At 39.9% G+C, this 27,343-nt stretch overlaps 1 protein-coding gene across 1 annotated transcript in view; it reads left to right on the top strand.

Moving 5' to 3' along the window:
• The first annotated feature begins 3,060 nt into the window (after positions 1 to 3,060).
• sema3h (sema domain, immunoglobulin domain (Ig), short basic domain, secreted, (semaphorin) 3H) overlaps positions 3,061 to 27,343 on the top strand; it is an 83,646-nt gene continuing 59,363 nt past the window's right edge. The window contains exons 1-3 of the mRNA XM_054609010.1: positions 3,061 to 3,160; positions 22,615 to 22,769; positions 26,965 to 27,027. Coding sequence (XP_054464985.1) covers positions 3,061 to 3,160; positions 22,615 to 22,769; positions 26,965 to 27,027 — 318 coding nt within the window. The remainder of the gene's footprint in view (positions 3,161 to 22,614; positions 22,770 to 26,964; positions 27,028 to 27,343) is intronic.

Below are 27,343 nucleotides of genomic sequence, written 5' to 3'. Positions count from 1 at the left end.
TTAAATGACACTAAATAAGACCTATTTAGTGTATTTAAATGACACTAAATAAGACCTATTTAGTGTATTTAAGTGACACTAAATAAGACCTATTTAGTGTATTTAAATGACACTAAATAAGACCTATTTAGTGTATTTATATGACATTTTTAAGGGACCAAGTTGGGAGGGGCCTTCAAGCTAAAATCACTTATGAATCCCACTGTTATGGGCGCCTGATATATAAAACTAACAAACTGCCACCAGTATCTTAAAACACCCTCACTTACAGTATGTTAAGAATAACAGCTGAATTGATCCTTTTTGTGTTCTTGCCACTTACACCAACCATGACTATCATATGCACTGTGAATTAGTTACATTAGGATTCATATCAGCCTGAAAAGGGAGCTCAAACCTCATGAAAGTAAGCATACCGAACAACAAGATGCCAATGAGATCTCATTAAACGATGCATTCTCAATCAACCCACGCAACACAGGGAATGTACATGAGTTAATGGATGTGTGTGTGTGTGTGTGTGTGTGTGTGTGTGTGTGTGTGTGTGTGTGTGTGTGTGTGTGTGTGTGTGTGTGTGTGTGTGTGTGTGTGTGTGTGTGTGTAGAGAATAGCAGTGGTAAGATCTGAGACCAGTAATGATCCCGGCAGCCACAGCTCATTTGCTAATTGACTAATTGACGTCACTTGTCAGAGAGAAGTCCGAGGCTTTTTGTTCAAACTAGCCGGCAGGCCATTAGTTGTAATTAACAAGCTGACTGATCAGCTAAGATCGGTGAAGAGTTTGTTGTTATCCTGTCTCCATGACACAAGAGTTTAGGAGGTCAGTTGTATGGCCGGATGTTAAAGTGAGAAAGGTGAAAGTGACATTCAGAGGCTGTCTTTTCAATCTTTTCTCCTCAGAGGTGATGCACATGGCCACTTCAGCAACAGGAGCCCCTTTTATTGTTTATTTGTTTTTATAAATAATTTTCATCTATTTCTCTTACTGTTTGAACATTAAAGAACTTGAACATTTCTTTCACACTGTATTTTCTGAATGGTTTTTTTTTTATAAAAAAATCTGCTGTTGCCAAGATTGATGCATTTTATGTTACCTGTTTGTCTTGTCACATACAGGGATGTCATCACCTACAAATGAAAGTGAACAAAGTCACAGTACCATCTATACTGTTTGATTGATATGCAATCCATAGATCAGGATGCTGGCCACAATAGAAACACAACAGCCATGAGAGGTAAGGAGTAAAATATAATATTACTACTACTAATGATGATGATGATAATAAAAATGGATGTGTCATTAATTCAACTGAATGAAAAAATGTTGTCTTTAGGGATTTAGGGAATGGTGGAGCTGTGTTGAGCTGCAGAACATCACTTTGTCCAATTATATGAGCTAAAGAAACATTTAATGTTAATCTTCATTAGCATCTTGCTCAAGGTCACTCCAGCAAGGCACAGTGCCATCAATGGAGTTAGTCAGTCTGTATAACCAGGAGGCAACCTCTTATTCTGTTAAATAATTAGATTACTTTATTAACGAGGAGTTTGACCAGATTGCCCTCATCCAATTACAAATTTGTGAGGTTGTGTAAACACCAGGTTACAGGGATTCTAATCATATAATTACACTGCTGGGTCAAACTTAAGAAAGAAATCTCTCCTAATTATACGATATACAATAGCAAACAAGTCTGGAAAATTAATCATTTAGGAACCAGAAATCCTTGGAGAGGGTATATACTTCTTAGTTTGCTGCAACCTAAATTCATTATTTATCCCAGAGAATGAATAAATTGTCTCCGTTAGCCCGTGATTGAACTTGAAGCTGGTGAAAAATTCAGCCTGTGCTGCCGTACCCCATGGAGCAGCTATCTAATGAAAATAACAGAGCAGGAAGGAAGGCACACGCTTAAATGAACGCATTTGCTTTGGGAATGGGAACCGAGAAAATAATGAGAAAGAGGGAAAGAGACTGAGGCACTAAAAAAGTGAAAGAGAGGGTTTGTTTTAGAATTGATTTCATGAGATTACACTTTACTTTTAATGCACTTCATGGCTTGGGCCAGATTATCCCTCTACTCATATCAACCTGTACACAGTCTGAGGTCCTGAAGCAGGAGCCTACTGGCTTTCTTTCCATTTCTTTGTATACTTCTCTCTATTTTTTATTCTTCCTACCAAATCAAACATTGCTAAACTCCACTTTGTTTATTGTTTATTTGTTTGTATGCCTTCTGTAAAGCTCGGAGATCACTGGTGTTGATACTTGTTATATATATATTATAATGAAAGAATGTAGGGGAAAGAAAAAGAGTAGGGCAAAAGAGAAAGGTGTGAAAGAGGAGAAGTGAGAGACTGAGAAGGTGAGAGTAAGAAAAATGGGAATAAAGATGGAAGCTTATTTTATTTCTCTCATTTCCACTTTAACAAGGGTTTCCCAGAGGACTGAATAGGCGTGTGTGCCTGCCTTTTGTGCGTGTGCAGGGTGGCCACAATGATCTGGGATCTTACTCCCTCCGCCTCCCAGAAGGAGAGAGTAAGAGAGAGAGTGAGTAAGAGAGAGAGAGTGTGAGTGAGAGAGAAAGAGAGAGTGCAGTCACATGCAGAGAGGAGCTGGGACGAGAGGCAGAACAGAAGAGAGCTGTCAGGCTGCGAGGAGGCAGCAGAGAGACGACTTAGTTTTTTCTTGGAATACATTTTACCCTCCATCTCTGAAGCCCCCCCCACACACACACACACAAACAAATATTTACACACAAACACACAGCTGCTGTGAGTGCTGGAGTTCTTTTCAGTATCTGGACTTATTCAAGCCTGACTCAAGACACAAGACTGTTTGGATTCAGTATCTTTGCAACTTGGACTTTTTCTTTTTTAACGGTGCAACACTTTGGACCAAGAGTGTGCATCACTGTCTGGGAGTGTGTGTTGGGATTCAGCACTTCACCTAAAAGCAACCCTGAGATTTTGACTAATTCTGTGTTTGGCACTTGTTGCTGTAGTTGCCTGAATTTGTAAGATTGGACTTGGCCTGAGTTTGTGTGTGTGACGAGGAGGATGTATTGGCCGGTTACTGCGGTCCTGCTGGCCCACCTTGGGGCTACCTTAACGGGGGCGTGGAGAGCATCTCAACCAAGACTGCAGTTCACACACTCCGGTAAGAGGCTTATGGTTTCTAATGGTCCGAGTCTTTCTTTGGTCTTGCTGTCTAATACATCTGTTGCGCATTCTCCACACACACACACACACACACACACACACACACACACACACACACACACACACACACACACACACACACACACACACACTCACACTCATGCAGGTGACGGGAATAACGCACCCCTCCTCATCTTTCACTTTTCTTTCATTCCTGTTCTATACCTGCCCATGCACCTTGTCCCTCCACCTGTTCTGATTCTTTCACCCACTGTCTCACTTCCTACATCTCTGTAATCACCTGTATTGAATTCATCTTCCTCTAGTAGTCAAATTTGGCTGTGAAAGCCTTGTTTCTCCTCACTTTCTCCTCTTACCATGAGTTCTGTTCAAAAGTGGCATAATTTAAGTGCTCATTTTGCCTCTCAACACACTTGTAATGTTAGAAAGTCTCCTGAATCACATATTCAGCATGATTTTCATAGTTTTGACTTCGCTACAATGAAGTCAGGTTAAGAAACACAGGTTGTTAACAAGTTAATACTGTAGTCACAATATCTTTAGCACTTTATAAGTAAAACTGAAGTGAAAAAGTTGCTAATATTCTCTTTTTACACTAGTAAAGTGGGTCACAGTTGAACAGAAGTCGGTTCAGTCCTTAAGAGATGTTTGCTAAGGACAGTTTGGATTAAAGTTTTACCATCCACCTGTGTTTTCTCTTTCAAAATTTCCAAATTTCTTTTTTATCAATTAAGCTTCACACCCAAAGACATCCTCCCTGTTATTCTTGACTGGACAGAACCCCCTCAGGATTTTAAAGTGTCTATGTCTTTTAGTTTCAGTTATGGCATGAATCCCAGATAGATCCAGATGTGAACAGCAAATTAATTATTACTTGGCCTCAGGCCGATCTGTCAGACACAGTGAAATCCATAAAGAGGTTGCTGGAAAAACCTGCAGACACAACTGAACCTCCATAAAAATGTGAAAGGAAAGCCATAATTAATTGTTACTAAAATGGGTCATTTCAAAATGGGTCGTAAAGAACTCAATTGTGTTGCTATTCTGATGTATTTCAACTGCTGTTCCTCAGTCTTTTTCTTCATGCACTTGTTAGTTGCTGCTGTGCATAAACAATGTAGTAATGTTGCATCAACATGCCAGTGTCAAACAGGAGCACCGTCTCTCCTGTTAGAGAGGACCTGTCGATTCTAATTCAACCACGCATAAACTTACTAAGTGTGCAGTGGTGCTGCCCAAGCAGCGGTTAGGTTTGCATCACTGGAGAATAGAATGAATATTCGACGGATGTCGAAATCCTGATGCATCAATCTCCTCCTCCCATCACAATAGGATTTAACACTTTAAACCATGTTGGGTGTTTTGTTGTTTGGGTATAACAAATGTGACGGTCAAAAGTAATGAGAAAGCAAAAAATCTGCATATTCTAATTGAAACTGGATTTGTGGGGTGATCTTTTGCCCTCTCAGTCATATTCACAGTGAATCTCCTTTAAATTGAAAACTTATTAAGTATCCAGGCCTTTAGTTACGGTTAGATAATCTCATGCTTACTGGAGACAACATAGCATAAGAAACCAACTGATTACACATTCTTACATAAGCCAAAACACAAAGGGTCTGAGAAGTAGATGTGATAAGGCTGAAGTCGACCAAACGTGACCTAGAAAGTACAGAGAGAGGGAAAAGGGAAACCTTGTTGGATCCTCCCAGGTGGGAATTTAGCTCTAATGAAAGCTGAATGTGAAAATGTGAAGAGCTGCTGAAGTAGCTGCGTGCGTGTGTGTGTGTGTGTGTGTGTGTGTGTGTGTGTGTGTGTGTGTGTGTGTGTGTGTGTGTGTGTGTGTGTGTGTGTGTGTGTGTGTGTGTGTGTCTTTGTGAGCATGAACTATGTGTTGTATGTCCTTGAGTATGTGTGTGTGTATGTAGTGTACGGAAGTGTGTGTGTCGATGTATGTATGTAATTCTGTTGTAGTCACTTTGAGATAAGAGTGTGTGTGTGTGTGTGTGTGTGTGTGTGTGTGTGTGTGTGTGTGTGTGTGTGTGTGTGTGTGTGTGTGTGTGTGTGTGTGTGTGTGTGTGTGTGGTGCCTAAATAGAGCTGTTTTAGTTGCAGGATCTCTGTCCACCTCACTCTTGGTTGGTCTGTTGTGTTTCTGCTCATGACTTTGAACAATAGAGGGTTGTGTTTGTTAGACTGTGTGTGATTTATAGCTACAGTTGCCAGTATGTTCATCTTTGGGAGAAGAACAAAAAGAAATATGTGGTGTGATGTGTGTAGGAATTGGGATGTCCACCATTAAGCCTGTGTGTGTGTGTGTGTGTGTGTGTGTGTGTGTGTGTGTGTGTGTGTGTGTGTGTGTGTGTGTGTGTGTGTGTGTGTGTGTGTGTGTGTGTGTTGTGTGTGTGTTTTGTGTGTGCGCTCTTTCTCTCTCTCTGTGGGAGCTCCATGCTGTGGTCATTTCCCATTCCCATCACCATGGAGGTTTTTCTGAGACAGAGGGGAGGAGATTTTTTGTCAGGGAATGGTTGTAATTAGAAAAGGATTTCAGCCTCACTTAAACACTTTGACGTCTGATGTTGTTTGGCAGTTTAGAGATACTGTACATTTGGATTTTCATTCATCTGTTGAAATCATAGCAGACAACAACTATTAAAAAATGTACAACAGCAAATTAATGATGGAGTAGAGCAAGAAACCATATGACAAGTAGTGAACAGCTACAGAAGATGATAAAAAGAAATTAAACAATCTGCTAACCAAATTGTATGGGTCATGTGCAGTTAGATAAACATTTTAATACACTGTATAATATACAGAGTAAAAAAATGATATGAAATAGAGAATATAAGAATATACCGATTATTTAGCAAACAAGGGTGTTAATCTGACAAAAAACTGTAATGGTACTGTTTCACTCTCCAGCAAACATTCTGAAAAGGAATGTGACCATTTTGTGATGGATGACGTTGGAGGAACACTGTGCAGTGTACTCACATTTTTTCATACCAAAACCCTAAACATTTAGCTGATTCTCACATTTTAATTTCCTTTTCTGGCTGAGAAACTGCCACGACCACTGTGCTTTTAAAACATGATCAAAACCATACTGGAGAAACTCTGAAATCCATCAAGCTGAAAATGAAGCATTTTTTTAACAGAAAGAATTCACCTGCCAGCTGTGGGAAACTGTTTTATGCAACCTAGTTGACATGTTAGACTGAAGCTGTCTTAGCAACGGGGCTTGAAATATGAACTGCATTTACTCCAAAATAGAAAAACTGTGTATACTGTATGCTCAATTTGTAAGATGTCAGTGAGCAGACTATATTTTGCTATGTATTTGTTATTAATTGTGCTAATGACTAGGAGGCAATGCAAAGAAAGGAGAGATGTTTTCAGTGCATGAACCTTTGGGTTACTTCTGAAAAGGGACATAGACAGCAGGGAGCAAACATGACAAAGCACCGAAAACATAGGGAACATGAGACAAAAGCAATAATGTAGTGAAGCAACTATGTTCAGAAGTCTTTTTCTGCAGCATAGACGGTTTACCAGTCATATCAATTCTTTCTAAACTTTCTTATTTTTTATAGTTATGTGATAATTTTATATACTTTTCACCTGCTGCACCACTCTGGAAACATGCGTTACATGAGACAGAGCGCTTTAGTTCTCAGAGGTCTTTGTCTGCAGCACTGACATCTGACATCTACAGTTCAGATTGACATGCAATCATAAGTCGGAATCGATTGTCCATTTGGCGAGCAAAATTGCCCTCTTTACAACCAATTGCTACACATTGGAAGGGGAGTTCAAGACTTGGGGACCCTTTATTACCAGAAACAGACCTTTGAAACAGGTTTTGATCCATCCACCTCTTGATTTCTCCTTTAAGTATTTGAAATGTCTTCAAAGTCACCCAGGAAAGCACTGTTATAGAGGATGGTTTTGATAATAGTCTTGAAGACTATTATCAAGATGGTACAGCAGCTGGTCCCCTCAGGGTGTTGTGTTGTGTATGTCAGTGTTGCTGATGATGGTCCAAACAGGTTCGCTTTTACAAAGAATCCACTGCAGATCTCTATTATTTTGGGGTCAATCCAAACATCCATGGACTCAGACTTTACAGACATTCCTTCCTGAATGCAGTATTTATTTTTCTCGCTTATAAAATGAGTGAACTGCTTCTAGTCACATCTCAGAAGGATTTCTCCCTCTGTGATCCTCTGTACTACAGGGACCCCTTTGTTTCCAGCGGTGTTATCGTCGTCATTAAAATGGAGGTTAAAGTATTTTGATCTTCCCTAAAGCAGAGATAGCAGAGGATGGTTTTGATCCATTGACCTCGGGGTTGAGGGTCCAGCACGCTGCTGGCAGTCACCACAGATGAGGCTCAAATGCTCAATCTACAGTTACAGTTCATCGGTCTGGGAGGGTTGGCACCCACAATGTTGCATGCATTGTTTTTTTGGGGCACATGCAGCCCTTTTCCCAGTAAGTCTCCACCATCAATTAGTTTAGCTGCAAGGTTAACAGTGGGTCTGCCCGGCCTACTCGGTCAGGGTTTCTGCAAGTGATTCTTATTGTCAATTAATGGTTAATCTGTTAATTGTTAACATCACTCATTTCATCACATTTCATATTAAGTACTTCATTCATGGTTTTGACACATCAAGGGATTTTTTTCTTTAGCTATTGTGAGTTTACGGCTGGACAGGGGTTATTAAGAAGATGCTGCTGACCTCAGAACCAGACACTCAGAGCTGTGAGTCTGAGAGAGAGGTCCTTTCACTGTCTGAGAGATTTGTTCTGATTGGTTGATTTAAATCCCACTGACTGACCAGACATCTTCATGCATTAGAAAAAAAGCAGCTTTAAATACTTAAATATGTGCCTGATTACCTCCTAAACCTCCATTTCTCGCTTAATGACTAAAAAGTCATGTTTTATTCATACAGCATTCATTTAGTGAATTGGCTTGCCAAAGACATTTAACGTTAATCAGTCACTGGAGAATATGTGAATTGAATCATTTGGGTTTCTTTGCTATGAGTGGAGACATTGGCTTTGACTTTTGACCTCTATACCGTTGATTACTTGTGATGGTTGTGATTCAGGCTTAAACTTATCCTGCTGTTTCCCCCAGTGTCTTTCTGGAGAAATGCCCAACTTTTAATGTAAATGTAAATGAGTCCTTTTCAATTTCATGCTATTTGCATGCAAATTGCTTGGTTATACTAAACGTTGGAATAGTTCATAAGTGTCCAGAAGCATGTTTGCTCATGTGCATGTTTGTCAAATTCAATTTAGATTTCCTCAGAGAAAAAATGTGTTACACAATTAAAGTTTGAATGCAAATACTTACTATCCTTATTTCTATCTGTATGTTGTAACTTTATGAAGGATAAAGCCAGGTGTTACCCAGCTGTTTAATGAGCCGTAAATAGTTGCTTTCATACAAAACCCAGAGGAGTTGTCTGTTATGATAAAGTAGAAGGACGTTGTATATCCGTGGGATAGAAACAAGCCTAAAGACACACAAAACAGCATCTGATTTGGCCAACGTTGGACCCCATCTAAACCTGATTCAAATGAATGTGGTTACGACTTTAATCGCCTTCACTGTAAAGGGTATTGGATATTTATTTGCTAGTTGTATTTAGACAAAACAACAGGTGTTTCAATGAAATTGTGTAAAAGCCTACGTCAAAAGTACCATGTCTTAATGTTTTATTGCTTTTAAAAGTCTTTCCTTCTTTTCCCATTCACTCTTCAGCTCGGTGTAGAATTCCTTTGACTTTAAAGTCGTTATATTTGTCCTGGCTCGCTAGCTAGAACTTTACAACAAAACTCCTAAACTTTAAAATATACCGTAGTGTATATTTGAAGATCCAACTGAGAGAAACAGGAAAAACACATGCCTCTGGCCTGATTTCTTTCCAAGAAAATACAAATCATGGTGGTGTTGAAAGTTAAGAGGCGAGACCTGGTTCTTGGTGTATGTTGTACATCTTCATCCACTTTACCCAACCTTACCTTTCTCTTCGAACTGTGCACTAATAAAGCACAAACGCCTTCAGAGTGATATTAAAAAACAAGAGATATTTCATTATTCATTTATTCTTTCAGATCTGTTTCTATCTAGGCCAGTGCTTTCCAGGCTCAGGGCTGGGGATGTTGCTGAGATGTGGATTTCGCTGGGACGGTTATCTGGCACAGAATCAGCCTTTTCTCTATTATTAATTTTAATGGAGGCAGTCCCCAATGGTGGTGCTACTATTGCTTGTCACTATTGAAATCAAACGGCAGCTGTTTACTCATCCTACACTTTAGAAAACACTCAAGTGAGGCAGACATTTTCTCTTGAAGAAGACTTTATTTAGCAGGATGTTTGAATACTAATTTGGCCGAATATAAAATACAGCTGTAACCCAGGTTCTTGAAAAGACTTTAGCCTCATTTGTTGTTTAAAACCAATTTTCCAGAATATCTGGAGGTTTCGGATAAACTCTTCTGTCAACCAAACTTTAGGCCCTTATCAAGACATTAAAAAACCCTGATTAAGGGGCTTGGAGCTTGAGGGGTTTCTCCTCTGGACAGAGACAGTGAAAGGAGTCTAATTACACCCTTGCTTTGGCAACAACAGACCCTGACAACAGTGGACTGTAAATTTCCCCCTTGAGAGGTTTCTGGTGTTAATATCAGAGGCTATCTTTAGTCTCAACCCTGTAATCAAGCAGCAAAACCACAAGCTTCACATTTCTTCTATTTCCCTTTAGTATTCATTTGCTCCAATCTGTCCTGTTGTCAATAATCTAGTTCTGAGTTTCTCACATCTCCTTGGCTCTTACTGTGCGTCAGCATATCTTTCCTATATAAGAAACGTTTTCACTCCTATAACTCGGTTGTTGTGCGCTTTTTTATGAGCCAAGGCAAAATAAATATACATAATCTAAGTCATATTAGCTGGAAAAAGTTTGCGTAACCCTGAACTGGATGTCTTAGGTTGTTTCTCTTCTCAGCTTTGTGCAAACGTATATTTCTCACTGCATTCCTTTCACTTTAGCTGCGTGAGGAAATTTAATCCACAAAGACACAGTTGACTTGTTGGCCATCTGAAAGCCAGAAGTAAATGGGATCAACAATGCTAAAACCAACTCTAACCAGCAGTTTACCTCATGAGCTGTAGATTAGGGCAGGCTGGAGATGCAGGATAGACACGTAGGATACTCAGAGGTTCATTCCGAAGGAAAAAATAGAGCTGTCAATTTTTCTGCAATGACTGGGAAGAATTTGATTGATTAAGTATCAGATATTTTAAAGGAAAATGGCAAATCTTAGACTCCAGTCCAGCCTCAGATTAGCGCTACATGTACACATTCCCAAAATATGTGATCTTTAACCCTTGGTGTTACAATCCAACATTCCCATGGCTCGTACACAAAAAGAAACCTCAAGAATTGTGAATTAAATTCTTGTGGTTTCTGTCTGTTTTTTCAATGATGGAAACATCAGACAAGTGCCACTAAAGGTTGGAAGTCAGACTTCCTTTTCCTGTTTAAAAAGAACAAGGACTTATCAGAAAATAGAGAGGATGTGCAGCGACAGATAGTGTTTTTTATCGTCTGGCCAGGCTTTCAAGTAGGGATTCGTCATAAATTTGACCCTCAGAGCTGATTGTAAATATAAATCTGAACTCACTGTAGACTTCATGACTATCCATTAGCTTCACAGGACAGCTTCTTTTATTTAGGGGCTTCTAATCTAAAGATGAAGCAATATCATTATTGCCCACTTGCCAAAGCAAATGTCCACAAAGCATACCAAATGTCTAACATGCTTTGATTGTGAGCCAAGAAGTAGCAGCCACAGACAATTCAAAGACTGCAGTGATTTTTCACTCTAATAGGTGCAAACATAAAAAACTTCTAGTGTCAACTGAACTCTTACGTACCTAAAAAATTGCTGAAGACTAGAGTACCTCGTGAGTAAGTCTGTGAGTGAACACAGTAGTGATTTTCTTGAGTATCTGTCACCAGTCTAGACCACTGAGGTTGATTTTTTTTCCTTTTTGGATAAGTCAACTTCAGAGTCAAAGACCTCAAATCGCAGCTTCAGCAGCATGGTGTGGTACTTATTCAAGTACATCTAAAGCTCTAAAGCTAAGGTTATCTGTTTTTTTAAGTAACATCATTTCATGTCCTTTAAGTATGCTTGCAGGGTTAAAAAAATAAAAATGAACTCAGGCGTGAGATAATATTTGTTGCTGGTAAGGGTATTGTTTGAGGATGGTTTCATTATCAGTCCTCTTACCTAAGGAGCATTATGAGCGTATAGATGAAAACAGTCCACTCTACTCTGTTATGGTTAGAGAAAGATTACCTTCATGACTGCTGGTAAGAGACAAGACACTGACTGGGATCATCTGCAATCTTTTCTCTTTTTCTTTTTCATTAGGATGAGGCATAAATATTGTGTTCAAATCCAAAAATCTAATCAGAATATCAGCATGAGAAAAAGTGACTTGTTATAGCTGTTCATTAAAAAGGTCTGGCCGTCTAGCCATAAGCAAAGCATTTAACTACCAACATTGTTCTGCACTGGGCACCTCCCAGACGAGACTGTATGTAACTGTGTGAATGTGAAGCAGAGAAAACAATGAGTGTTCTCAGTGAACCTTTTCTTAAATAAATAAAGATGAAAACGGTAGAAACAAACAGCAAATTCACTCTAAACTGTGTATGCGGCAGTATGGCGACCCAGGCAGAAGCAGTCTGATGATGATGAATAATCATATGCGCACAGAGGTCGAGGGTCAAGCTGTCCACGTGGGTCTGGTCTGTCGGTGACACAGTCCAGATGCACTGCGTCTGTGTGTTTGGCTAGAATGTTTCTCTGTGTGTGTTTGTGTGTGTGTGTGTGTGGGCACATATGTTTGAATGTGTGAGAAGATTTGAGTCCATGTGGAACAGGAAGAAGCAGATTATTAGTTTGTGTGCATGTGAATTATGAATAATACATTTATGTATGAACAGATATGTATCCATAGAACAACAGTTCCCAACCTATAGGGCCTGGTACCCAAAGGGATTAGAGGATGATTGTGACAGGATGTATCAGACTACAAGATGTTAGCTGGATGCTGGTCCGATCTGAAGACTTGGGGCATCAGGAATGAGAATAAGCATTGTGCATGACATATTTCATTTGATCCTGTGTAGTGTGTCATAGTGGAAAACAACTGATTCTGCATCTATGACATCTCACAAAGCTTTTTTTTTGACTTTACTGATTCTTAAATTCGTCTCTCTTTCCTAATCATTTTTGTAAATTATGAAAGTTGTGTAGGACTGCAAGCTATGTTACACCTGATCTGACATAGTGGCCATCTTGAAGTATATAAATGTAGTGTGATCTTGGCGTAGGAGAGAAAGTGAGATTTTATAAATGCTGTACATCTGTGGACACGTGTTAAAAATGATTTTGTGTGTGTGCGCACATACGTGTGCATGTCTCCACATGAGTGCCCATCTGTGTGCCTATAGGCTTTGTTCCCAGGCTTCTGCAGGCCTCCCGCTGTAATTGCATCAGTAATTGGTGAAGTGATAACCCCATTTCCACAGGAAATATGCCCCCGGTTTCCTCGCCCCCCCGCCACCATCATCCCCCTCTGGTGGCGCAGCCAACAAAGTCCTCCCTCTGGGAACGTTGCACCAGACAGCTAAAGTTCCCTGGGGTTTGTAAGTAGATGAACAGACGGACAAAGACAGACACAGAAACACAACTACACACATGTGTATCCTACATCACATAGACGACGCTGTGTGGGCTGTGAGGGAATAATTGGATAGATTAAGGATAACTTCAGCTTGTATGTGTGTATGCAGCACAAATTGGCATATCTGAATGAAAAAACATGGAGAACTCTCTGTAAAACACCTGGAGAATAACAAAGTTGGACTCCCATGAGGGAGATAACGATTGAAAGACAGACCTGATTCTTTCATCATCCTTTCTTTCATTTGTATCTTATATGTCATATTTCACCATGCCAGTGCAAACTCCTGCAGGGCTTACAGAACTATTCATTAAACTTGTTATGTGTTTAAATGCCCTGCAGTTGGGAAAGTTTTCTAAAACTTGTTATTGCTCATAAAGTGTGGGATATTCCAGCACTGCCTGCGTGCTAACCAATTAGCAAATATCCTGTCCAGTATTGTGCAGGTTGTGATCTCAGCCCTGATGTGTTGCAATGCCAGCATGGAAAGCAGTGCTGCGTCCTACGCTTGCTTAATGGATACTTCGCAGAGTTGTTCTGTCTCACTGCTTCCCTCCATTGCTTCTTTGCTGTGACGTCCTTGCACCTTGGCTACCAGCCTAACCTTGACAGTCACACTAAAGCTCAAAGCTGGTCATGAACATGCAAGCATACATTTCAGACATCGCTGAAAAAAGACTGTGATGTGGAGCTCAGACGGGGGCTCATAGAAATCTTTACTGGCACTGCACTTCATGTCAAGCATGGAATGAGATCATGCACTGATCATTGATTTAAAACCGTCTTGATTTGCCTCATCTGGGCTTAATCTGAGATGATGATAAACTTGCTGTAACTCTTTCCTTTCATACATCTTATTAACAAGTATCCCTGTGAACACAAAGTTGTGTATATCAGCTTTAATATAAAAATAAGTAAATTAAACAAGTTTAGTATGCAATGTCAAACAGAGCCTAACTCTAAATGACACACTATAAACTATTTTTACTGTGACTGTCTTGTGACTAAAATACACTTACTAACTGGTTTAGCAAACCAACAACAGAAAAAATCTTAGCTGGACCAGAACTGGATTTATTATTTTCCTTCTGATTGACATCCTGAAGTAATTACCTGCATGTTGTATGAAGTCTTTAGCGATCTTTTTGCTCCTGCGCAGGTGTGTTTGTTCGTGAGAAAGCCAGCTCACGGATGCATTGTCGTGCCTGTGTGTGTCTGTGTCTAGTGCTATGCAGGAATGTCCTTAGCTGTATCACACGCCACACATTTGCTCTAATCACATCCACGTCCATCAGAGCTCCCATGACCAGAAGCCTTTAATCTAATGTTCACCACGGATAAAAATATCCACCACTGACACACACACATATACAGACACACACACACACACACACACACACACACACACACACACACACACACACACACACACACACACACACACACACACACACACACACACACACACACACACATATACAGATAGAAAGTCGCTTGCACTACTATGAAGGAACCATTCAGGCATTTCATTTCAGTGTGTGTGTCCGTGTGTGCGTGCATGAAGCAGTAGGATTATGTCTTAGGGTTTTTTTGTTCTTCTATGTCTTAACCTTTTCCGTCTTTGATTCCAAGTGACAGAAGTCAGAGGCCAATTAGCTCGGATCAGAGGTCACGACCCTCGTTGACCCTGCTGTCAACCTGGTGCTGCTGATAAGAATGGCTGCACTCAGCAGGCGTGTGTGTGTGCTGCAAGTTTGTGCATGTGTGCACAGGATGAGCAGTTTGCGATGCTTTCATAGAACAAGGACATTATTTTACTATTATAGTAACCTATTCATATATTTCTATATCTTATCTTTTCCTTCTATGGTGTTCTTATATGACTGAATCAATTAAGTGGCATTGGCTCTTATGACTAAAGTAAATAACACCGGTACACTGGCATGAACATGACAGTCAATGAACATTGAGGAAGTTGTTAAATGGTCTGTGTCAAACTCAATAAAATTACAAGCCACAGGATAGTTTAAGGATACAAATATCAATTGCACAGGGAAGTAACCATATGTTTCCCAGCTTCTTCATAGAATGTATTATAGTCACTTGTTACTTTTAAATCAGTTTTTCCCACAATTTAAATTGTCGTCTGATCATTTTTGATATTCTTTGCCTTATGTTCTCCTCTCTGTGCAACATGACCGCTGGCTTCTTTTTTGTACCAGATTGTTCTTCGAGCTTTCATTGCAATTTGAAGGCATTTGGGAGCTGAGAGTTGTTTAAAAAAATCTATTTCAATTCAGATGTTCTGAAAAGGCAGCAGAGTTGCAGAGCAGATTACTGCTAGCCCGATAAAGTCCTCAGAAAAATCGACACATGATGATTGCTGAAAATTTCACTAACAATTTCACTTCAACTTAAAAAAGCATTCATTCAGAAGTTAGTGTAGACAGTGACGTGAATAGTTTGACCTGCATTGACCGTGTTTGGCTATTAATGTATGACGATTTCATTTAGTCTTGGCAGGTGTGTGTGTTAATATCCTGTTGAATGTTAATAGTGACAGAAAGCCAGGCTGCGGGGCACAGATGGTGCTTTTTGTATCCTGAAATATCTGGAAATGTGTGTGTGTGTGTGTGTGTGTGTGTGTGTGTGTGTGTGTGTGTGTGTGTGTGTGTGTGTGTGTGTGTGTGTGTGTGTGTGTGTGTGTGTGTGTGTGTGTGTGTGTGTGTGTGTGTGTGTGCCCTCCCATTAACTAAATAGCATTGATGTCTTGGAAAAACACTCCATTATTCCAAAGTCTGTGTTTTAGTCAAAGTGTTGATGAGCGGCGTGGGCCATATCATTCATCTGTGTGTGTGTGTGTGTGAGACATGGGAGGGGGGGGGCAAGGCCAAGAGACACCCCTCAACACACCACACACACCCCTCACAAATTATGTCGGCATGGTTGCTGTTTCCAAGGCAACTGTCCCAAGAGTGAGGGTGGGGTGGGTGCAGCTGGTGCTCCTCGACTCAGTCAGGGGTGTGGTGTGTGTGTGTGTGTGTGTGTGTGTGTGTGTGTGTGTGTGTGTGTGTGTGTGTGTGCATGGTGGAGAAAGGAATGTGTGTTTTCATACTGAATAAGAGGCATTCATCGTTGTGAGGTCAAGATCGGAGACAAAAAAAATCCCAATATTTCTGTATATGTGTGATGCGGTGTGTGCAGGATGAAGAACTTGAATCCAAACCAAGAGATTGGGTTTGTGTGTGTGTGTGTGTGTGTGTGTGTGTGTGTGTGTGTGTGTGTGTGTGTGTGTGTGTGTGTGTGTGTGTGTGTGTGTGTGTGTGTGAGAGTGTTTGTTTACAAAGCCACTCTCAGTTCCCTTTTCTCTTCATCTGAGGGTCATCCTCTTTGCTGTTATGCTGATATAAGGCACTCTAAAGTGAGGATGTAAACTAGATTTCAGCCTGTCTGACCCAATAAGATCTCGTGATGGTTACAGATGCTGAATGTAGCTGGTGTTTCCACTGCAGAGGCGGTTTCACATTCACTTAAGATGAGCTTTTCTTTTTATATTGAATTAAACAAGGTCATCCTGCTCTTGTGGCAAACAGACTGTAATTCAGATGGAGTGCCTGATGCTTTAGTAGGCAGAGCAAGGCATGAATTCCACCAGGGTTAGATTCCCTGTGAAGAGGGTGAAGGAAACGTCTCGTCTTAAAATGGGCTTTGAATACAAATATCTTAAACCCATGAAAACATTATCAGGTGACTGATAACAAAAGGGCGATTGCCTTGTTCTGTTTTCAAAGTTGGAATGATGATTTATATTTTTTGCATTTCAACATACTGTTTAGAAACAAGGGGGGTGCACGTCTGTAAAAAAAACATCTTTGCATGGCTTTTTTTTTTTTTTTACTTGCACCCTAGACCCTCTACACAACAAACATTTCAAAACCAGAAAAAGCACAGGTGTTATTATAACAATTATAATCACTCTATTGCATTAAGTATGCTGTTTCAGGGCCTGGTGTCTCACTGGTTTGGCTTTCTTGGACACCTAAATGCAGCAGAGCCATAATTAATGTCACTACTCACTTTTTATGCTATGTTAAGTTAAAATGTGGTGGCAAAGGCCAATTTGGAATGACAAGACGTTTTCTGTTCCACTCTGAAACCAGTATGACGCTGATGGTAATAGGACAGTGCACGCAATGCATAAAAAGACTTCATGTGCACTGCAGTGAAGAGCAGACAACCAATTCAAGGCAGTCTGGTGTGCGGTGGCCAAAATGCTAGCTGACTTAGCTTGCAGTTCTTAGCCTGACGAATAAAAGACAACCTATTAGCAAGGTTGAACAGGAATATTAAAGAACAGTGCCTCCCACAGTTTCTCTTCCAAGTATCCATCTTATAACATTGTTAATGCTCTCAGAGCTTCGTTGATGAAGCAATCAACTTTGTGCAGGAAACTTTTTGTTCTGTATACATACGCAAACATTGTCAGCATCATTCTTTGAAAACTTCAGGTACTCTATGTCTTCAACTGAAATTCATCCATACTGTGTAAGTACTGTGTATAGGCGAACAAGCAGTTGTTATCAGACTGAATAATGGAGTGGTAACAAAGGACCATTAAGGTGTAAAAAATATGACGTTTGTCTCCATTGATCGACTCATTAATTACCTGTGCTTCTTGCAAGTAGGTTTCCCAACATACAATTTTTTTTTTTGAATTTGCATTGTTTTGTCTTCATCACTCCAATTGGTTATTATAACAGTTTTAAAAAGATGTGGGGTGTGGAGACGCTGCTTGAACAAACAAACAAAAAACATTGGACAAAACAGACAGAAATGTCCCAATGCTGTTGAATTCATTGTGCCGCTGATGCACCCACTGGGATAATTAAAGCCAAATCAGTGTGAAACAAAACAATTTAGCTCTCCGCCTGTTTGCTGAATATGTAACAAAGTACCCACCGGCTAATACGCAGAGGTTTCCCACTGAGCTAAAGTATAGGTTTGTGCCTTTAGTGTCCAGAACTTTCTTCTCCTCCTGTGACTGTTTCTCTGTTGCAGATTACCTCTTCATTTCCATTGAGTCAGGCCTTTTTTCTCTCCTCATTTCCTTTCTGCTCATTCATCTCATTTGTTTTCTCCTTGACTGTCAGCATGTTGTGGTTCCTCTCATTGCTTTCTCCAGCACCAGCCTGACTTTCTTCCTCCTCTTCTTCATCCTGATTTCTCAACCTTTTTTTATCTGCTTCCCTGAGTCTGCCTTTCATTTTTCTTCTTCTTCTTCTTCTCTGACATTTTGTCTACTCCTCTCTTCTCCGCAGCCACTTTGTCTTCCTTGCTCTTTCTCTCACCCGTCATCCATCCAATCATTATTTCTCACCCTGTCATCATATCGTTTTCCCTCCCACTTTTGCACTTTTCCCCTCCTCCTCCTCCTCCTCCTCCTCCTCCTCCTCCTCCTCCTCCTCCTCCTCCTCAATCCACCTGTCTATCCATCATTCATCACTCTGATTTTACACTACAATTTTCCCTCACGCGCTCGGCTACTCTTCCCCTTCATCATCCTGCCTCTCTTGGTTCTATTTCCTCCTCAATCCACCCAAATGCCCATCATCCCCCCCCAGGCCTGTCATTGCAACATCGACCTTTCCTGCCCAATCCCCACCTGCCTTTTCCCCAATCCTCCTCTTCCTGCTCATCCTCATCATCTTCCGTCAATTTTTATTAATTTTTTCTTCCATCAAGATTACTTCCCTCTGTTCTCCCCTTTTGCTCACCTCCTCCCCCCTTCCCTCTTCTCCTCATCTGTCTGTCATTGTGTCATGTTTTGACATTTTGCCTATTCTCATCTCGCAGCTGTCTTCACCAATCAGACCATTTTCATCTTGTTGTCACATTGCCATTTCATTTTTCCCATCCTCTTTCCCTCCCTATCTTATCCTCTCACAATTACTATAGGATTTATGTGCACAGTGAAAAATACAAATGGAAAGTGTTCAAATAATATATTTAGATACAATTATCAGAATAAGAAAATCAACAAAGTTTTCTTTCATCCAAAAGAAAAGCAGACTTTTAATATTCTGTCCTGTTCAGATCACATAGTTAAATGCCAGATAGGAACTGTAAACAAAAGTCACATGCCTCAGCATGTAGCCTGATAATTGGGCAGAGTTGTGGAAACCTGTCATCCCTCCATGTTAGGCATTTCAATGAATTTTGATAGAATTCAAACAAATCAGATTCAATTTCAGATTCAAAAAATCTAATTAGTTAAGCTCTCTTTGTCTGGCGTCCTCATACTATACCAAGCCCATGAGGAAACGACTGAATAAGAACTCAAGCTGTAAAACACATGATGCAGCGCCTGTGACTTTACACAGAGGTTTCTGAAGACTTGGTGGCATCTTTAGTTAGCAGAGAGAGAAAAAACTCAGGTTTGTGGGACTGTGTGAAGCTGAAAAGAGGTGAACAAGCAGCACCTGCATGGCTGGAGTGTTATAGCTTAAGATACCTGTTAATCAACTGTCACTGATGGCCTGCAGGAGGTTGGCACTACACTATTTTGAACTTTCACAGACCCGTATTTTAGGTTATTGTGATTATTGTGCAGTTTGTTCAGATGACATTCTCCATCCTTACAAAGAGAAGTACAGTTAATATCAGAACAGGACAGAGTGTGGTTATTTGGTACCACTGGAGTTTGAATGGTCTTTTAGAGAGTATTAATTGAACAAACTGGTACAAGTATGTTCACCGTGAATTTACCGTCCGTTTCTTGCCTTCTCTTCATCGGTCATTGTATTTTATATGCAGTCTGTCATCACTTCACGGTCCTTCTCAGCAGTCTTGTCTCATTTATTTCTCAGTCTTTTGTATTGATCTCCAGCATCTCATCAGTGTCCCACTTCTCACCACGTCCGCCAATCTCTTTTTCTTTTTGTTTCCCTTCTCTTCCACTCGGTGTTCACTCCTCAACACATTTCATTTATAAGTCTCTTCATCTCTTCATCATTTCCTGACTCTTTTCTGTTTTATATGAAACCCACATGCCAACTAACATGATATGTAGCATATTAAGAACAGATACAGCAGAGTGTTGAAGGTATTGAGTCATTCATTACCTTTTTTCTTAGATCCCACATCTGCTTCAGTCAGCCGTAGTTAAGATAATTGCCAAGTGTTTGCAGCGGCTGTGTGGCTTATTTATAGAATAAAGGGCAGCCACAGCAATGTGTCAGCAAAGAGATTTGTGTTTTGACGGATAGATTTTTGTTTGTTGGGTTGTAAATGTGGTGGACAAAGGAGAGACACCATGAGAAGAAGTTGTTATTTTGTAAACCTTTGATAACAGGATAGTGTTGGCTAGATTTTTTTTTTTACATGTTTTAACTTTATCGGTTTGCATTGAGACTGATTCACTAAGAGTACGCTCTGTACAAACACAAAACTAAATGAATTATCATTCTATTACATGTTTAAATATGCTGTAGATCCTTACAAAAGTTGGTAGACACTGGTAGAAAACCAGTACATTTCTCATACATGCTGTATTATCCAGTGCCTCCTGTGTCATTCAGTGTGGTAGAGCTGCTAGCTCGATTGATTTTTTTAGAAAAGATGCTCATGCTGGAAGATAGAATGTTGACCAGGTTTTATTCTGTATGATCTTTGTGTCAGTTGCAGTATGTTGCAGAGGGTTTAACCATCACTGTAAAGCACATGTGTCAAACTCAATCTATTGACTATTAGAGCTGGCCACCAAAATACTACAAATCCCACAATGCACTGTCCATGTGTCGGCACGTCAACGCGCCTCACAGTCTGTATTACAAACCACTTTCACTTTCACTATCCCCAAACAATGGCTAAACGAAAGGTGGAATTTGAAAACAGGAGTTTTCAAGACAGGTGGGAGGCACAGTATATTTATATATATTTATATATATATATATATATATATATATATATATATATATATATGTGTGTGTGTGTGTGTGTGTCTTCTGTGCGGAGACAGTGTGGCTGTAATGAAAGAATACAACATAAGAACAGACATTTTCAGTTTTTAATGTAGTTTCATTTTTGCATTTTCTTTCTCTTGCTACTACAGGACATTTGATTTTTCTTTGAAGTAAATTATTTTTGGCTGTTGTTTGCCTGTAGAAAATGTTTTCACTTGAAATTACTCTGGAAAAACTGCAGATAGAGCCATAAGCAATTAATGAAACTGATTTTATTACTTTTATTTTTATTTATTTATGTATTATTTATCATTTTTATTTCATTTATTTCATAATTAATGTTGTTTTATAGGCAATACTCTATAGGCCTTGTTAGTTCCAGGTTCAATATGTGCAATAAGGTTCTTTCAATAAGTTTTCAATAAACGTTGAACCCATCTGGCCCTTGACTTTCTTTATTTCGGCCCACTGTGTGTTTGAGTTTGACACCCCTGCTGTAAAGGAAGAAGCACTTGAATGCCCAACGATATAAAACTATAAATGAGAGTGAGCTGAGTTTGCTGCCGCAGTGAAAGATAATAAATAACTTATAACTCCTCTAAATCTTCCCCTGAGAGAACCGATATTGTGCACTAAAGCTACACTGGGCAATATTTTTATGTAAATTACAAGCTGTGGTATCATCCCATATATCCTTTTTCTCCTTAGGGTCTGATTTATACACTTAGATTGGAAAAGTTACTTCTCTGCCTCTCGTCCCATTGGTATCATTTTGTATAAAGCATCGCACAACGATAAGGTTGCTTAACAGGAGTATTCTGTGTACATTTTACCAACATTATTGGCCCGACTTTCTGGGTTTTGAAGTTCAAACTGTGTTTCATAAGCTCTGTCTCTGCCTCTCACTGCTATTTAGAGCTGCCAACGTGTGAAGCCATGCCTGGTGCTGCTTTAAAGCCTATATATGTTTATGCTTTTAGCTTCGTGAGCCGATGCCAAGTCCAATCCACTAAAGAACACTTGGCAGTTCAAATATAAAAGTTAACTCAAGACAGGCGGACGTGCGATTTACTCATAGTTCTCATAGTTTACATGGTGCAACAGTGTAATCATATAAGAAACATTCAAGCTGCGTGCTCGTTATCTGCGCTTTCAGAATTGTTCGTTATCATCAATCAGTCTGGAGATGTGGTTCTGGTACTGTGTGTACCACACAGGGTTTTTATTCACATAAGATACGTTACAGTTTTTTTTGTCTGGTACGAGTGTCCAGTGTGATAAGAGGAATGAAGCTGCAAGATCTTGTCTGTGTGATAGATACTGCTGGTGTGGGAAAGTTTGTGTATTTGACCAACTTGTCAGTTTATCTTTTTGTTTGTCTGTTGAAAAAATGTCTTCTTACTGGCACAAAAACAAATTTCACATTGATACATTATAAGCTTGACTCTACTCTCCCTGCTGGAGTCCGGAGAACATGAACTTACTTTAACTTAGCACCCTCACTATTCACAGTAAAACCACAATTTGTGTACGGATTAATTAAAGTACAGACATGACAGTGGAATCAATCTTCTAGAAAGTGCATTTCATGTTCATTTCTAGAAGATCTTCTTGCACATATTCAAAACTAAGCCTCTAGTCAATCTTGGCCGAATGTATTTCTTAATTTTGTCTACCTCTACTCTTTTAGAGCTAATTCAGAACGGCCGCCTGCTGACGCTGCCCCTGGTGGCCGGGGACCTGCACTCCCTGCTGCCTGACGAAGACAGGAGGCGTCTTTACGTGGCCATGAAAGATAACCTGCTGTCTACCAGTCTGGACGACATAACGCAGAACCCGCGCAAGGTTAGAACTGGAGGACATACACACATTCATGTACCATTCCAGGCAAGGTACAATACAAACATACAGCATACAAGTTGATTGTTGATGAATGCTTGGAGATAAAAACACAAGACACACATAAACACCAAGTCAAATGACAGCAGATTCAGATAACTAATATGTCACGGCTTTGATGGGACTAATTACTGATGATAGGAGGAAGAGGAAAGTCACACCCTCCGATCCCTTATCATTCACAGAAAAACACATTGTTTCTTCCTCAATTTCTGTTTTCTGTTTTGTGAAGTCGAATTACAATATTCTCATCTTTCTACCTAGTGGTCTTATTTTTGGCCTCATCAGCATGTATTTTAGTTGATCCACTTATATTAAGAAAAATGTCAAAAGCCCTACAGACCTGTGTTAGTTGTAGAAGGTATATGTACCAAATTCATGTTTACATTCAGTGTTACTCACAAAACGCATTGTCAAGTGCATTTCCTTCCTTATAAAACATTTGTAAAGCAGATTATTTAAGGTATTTTAAATACAGCATTGTTTACATCCATGTTTAATAGCTCACATTCATCTTCTTCCCTTCCTTTGCATTGAAGCATATCGTGTTTGTAGGGGGTTTACAAAATGGAGACCCACACATTGAAAAAGAGCTTCATAGCGCTACTAAAGGTCTAAACAAACATTTAAGGATAATATGTACTCTAAACCACTAAAATACTACTCAGACACCCTGAATGAAACTCATTTGCTGACTCATTTTTGGAATTTTCCAAACAGATAAACAGATAGCAAGATCATGAGTTCCAGTCAGGCCAAAACATATTTCTGCACATTTCTGACATTCCTACCTCTTAACCTATTCCAAGTTAACTGCGGAGCCCTTGAAGGTGCTGGAGAGTGATTGTGCTTTTAAAGAAGAACAGCTGGAAGTTGGATCAACTTCTGAACAAAAGCAGAGACAGATCCCTTGCACACCACATTCATTTGATTATTAGGAGACGCAACAAAATGTTTGCGGCCTGTTAATGAAATATTTTATTTTCTGTAGCCTATTTATTGATTGAGGGCGACTCTGGCGTAGTGGTAGAGCAGGGTCGTCCTTCAATCAGAGGGTTAGCGGTTCAATCGCCGGCTCCGCGGGTCCATTTCGATGTGTCCTAGGGCTCTTAACCCTAAATTGCCTCCGCAGGCTGTGCAAGTGGTGTATGAATGTGTGAAAAATGGTAAGATAGACTCCTGATGGACAGGTGTCACCTTGCACGGTAGCCCCTGCCATCATTGTATGAATGTGTGTGAATGGGTGAATGATGTCATGTAGTGTAAAAGCGCTTTGAATGTTCGGAAGACTAGAGCGCTATACAAGTACAGTCCATGTTCCATTTCTTAAACCAGTGAGTGCTTCTGCTTTGGTGTCGTTCTGATGTGTCGGATTGATAAAAAAATACAGTTGTGTTACAGTACCTGGGTCCCTGATGCAGCTTTTATTTTATATCCCGACATGGTGACAAGTTCGGGTTCACGGCAAGGACAGCGAGAGTGCTGCCTTTTCGTACCTCTGCCCTGTCAGATCAAATCAATACCCTCATCTGTCAGAGCTATCAGAGAGCTATCAGAGAGTCAAACAGGTAGGCAAGCAGACAAACAGACAGTGAAACAGATAAACAGACAGCAGTCAAGCTGGCCAGCCACCCACTCAGCCAGGCAGTCAGCCAACAAAAGGATAGATAGTCATAGTCAACTCATAACTCAGCTCCATGCTGGCTGTAAAGTAATATATTTGTACATACAGTATTTATAGTCTGTTTATGCAGTTCCAGCTCGTGTGCAGTTTTTTCCCTTGTGGTGTTAAAACCACTCACAGTGCCATAATCTCTACATTTCTGTTTAATTCTCTGCTACCTACATCCAGAGCTTCTTTGTCAGTGCAGTTTGAGACAAACTTATTCATAGTTTCTCATTTATTTCTTTATCATGATTTAAACCTAACATATACTTCTATATATGCGCAGTTTTGCTGTCTCAATAAACACATTTCTGGCACAGAGAGATGGACACGTAACAAGTTCCTCCAGTCCATCCCAGTTCAGGGCAGAGGGCCAAACGTGGTGCTGCTGCGTTCAGACGCATTTTTCTTTGATCAGGCCAAAAAACCCTCAAGGCATTCCTTCTGTGTGAGGCTACAGCTGGCAACCCACATTACACAAAGGGTCACCAAGGGTTTGAGTGTGTTTGTGGCTTTTGGTCTTTGTTCATCCTTGCTACTTCTTTTGTTTCCATTCTCTTTCTTTACTTTTCAGCACTGATATTCTCTTCCATTATAGAGAAATTTGTCAATTCTCAACATCAAATTTTCCTTTTTTGCATAATTCTTTTTTTCCCCTGCCAGTGATTTCTATATTGCATACAGCCACATTCCTTTATGTTGTATGAACTGACAACCAGCACGCTCTTCACAGAGGGGTAAATTTCCATTAACCAGAGACTTCACCTGGTGAGAATCCTTTAGTGGTGGTCCATGTTCCTGTCAGTGTGTGGTATTTGGAGATAAGGGGGAACGTGGTCTCTTATCTAATCTGATCATCTCGGCTCCGCAGGGTGCTCTGCGGGAATGACTACATCAGGGAACAATCACTGGACATCATGAAGAAATTGTTTCCTTAAACCATCAGTTGTCATTAATCACTTCCGAAGAGTTGGTGTCACATTTTATAGATTGAAGCAAATTCTGACTTTTCGAAAAAAGAAAAAAGAAAGAAAAGAGATTTGTCTACTAAGGCCAATATTAATGCACAGATCTTGCATTTTTTCAATAAACTTTGCAGTTCATATGTCATGTAGAGACAAGTGAGGACGTTCACTTATCGAATCGTTTCAATCTCAGCTTCACGGCTCTGGTCTCTGAGGCAATGACAGACCCAAGGAAGTATTTAGATTAGTCATGTAGCTGCCATTTTACACTAAGCTAAACTGTCTTTCTCTCTCTCTCTCATTATTGTTGCCTCATCTATTATTTATTTCCTAATGGCTTGATAATCCCCACTGTGTGTTTTTATTATATCATACTGAATATGTTAGGTTGAACTAAGCCATTCAAAAACACACACACACACACACACACACACCCACACCGCTTTTCTTTCTTTTTCTTTTGGAACAGTGTCATTTATTTTCTTATCTGGCAGTGATGCACATGGCAGAGAGAGCCTTTATATGTGAAATTAAGCATAAAGTATAATGAACTGGCCTGTGAGCTGGCTGATGATCAGAAAAAGACATGAGGCATGTATTTAGGCTTCTGTTTGGGCGAACTGTCTATCCAAAACCTATTAGCCAATACTTTTGCTTCCTAGCCAGAGCGTTGTTCTTTTAAGATAATAAGCTTACAATCTGATTCTTCTTAGGTATGTCAGGTCCTATAAAACCTCATATATATATATATATATATATATATATATATATATATATATATATATATATATATGATAGACTGGAAACTTGTGGCAAAGGTAAAACTAATCTGACATGACATAGAACCAAGTTAGAGGAGCTGGACCTTTGTTTGGATCTGGTTGGGTCCTGACAGTAGATTTGTCCTTATTGTAGATTTTCAAACTTTGTCTTTAATTAGGATAAAAAAACATCCTAACTTCATTACCGCCTCACTCAGCAATAGTTTACTGCTGTAACTAAACAGTTAGCACAAATGCAACAGATTGTTACCACACAAATAATATTCTAAAAACACAAATGTTGAAGAATGACAAACTTATTATGGTCTCATTTAAGGTATCCAGAGGGGTGCTAAGAACATCTATTGATTGCTTTATCCAAACTATTTACACTAGTTGCGTTATTGTGCACATGTAACTGTAGCTAAAGACTGCAGTCACAGTCAAATGGTGGATTAACTTGTCATGTTGCCACCATTACTGCTGCTCTGACTGCTTGACTCATCAAAAGGACTCAGCAGTGCTGCCAGGTGGTTTTAACTTTCTCCTCCCTGAAGCTGCCTCACAAGAGGTATTAAAACCTCCCTCTTCTCCTCCTGCCTTTTTTCATCTAGATTAGTCATGTTTTGCTTCCTCGTCAAGTATCTGCCAACGCCAAAAGCCTTTTATCTGTGATTTAGAGTCAGAAATAAGAATAAAAAGTTTTTAAATCTCTTTCTCTCTCTGTTTATCTATCTTTGCTTTTGTAGCTGTACTGGCCAGCCAGTCCAGACCGTGTCCAAGAGTGTCTCATGGCTGGGAAGGATCCTGAGGTGAGTCAAAACATTCATACACACGCACACACACACACACACACACACACACACACACACACACACACACACACACACACACACACACACACACACACACACACACACACACACACACACACACACACACACACACACTGGCTCACACATCAGGTCAAGTTTAACATTTCTTCACTGTATCCTGCAATGTCATTCTGTCACACAAGAAACAGTCTAAAGAGTTCTGCAGCATTAAAGTTGCATGATAGATTACAATCTAGAGCGGAACTAAAGTTGAATTAATCTGATTCATTTGGGAACATACAAGAGAGCTCTG

The sequence above is a fragment of the Anoplopoma fimbria genome, chromosome 12 (assembly GCF_027596085.1).
Source record: "Anoplopoma fimbria isolate UVic2021 breed Golden Eagle Sablefish chromosome 12, Afim_UVic_2022, whole genome shotgun sequence".
NCBI classification, from domain to species: Eukaryota; Metazoa; Chordata; class Actinopteri; order Perciformes; family Anoplopomatidae; genus Anoplopoma; species Anoplopoma fimbria.
Note: the sequence above shows the minus strand (reverse complement) of the source record. Positions and strands in the feature narration are given on the sequence as shown.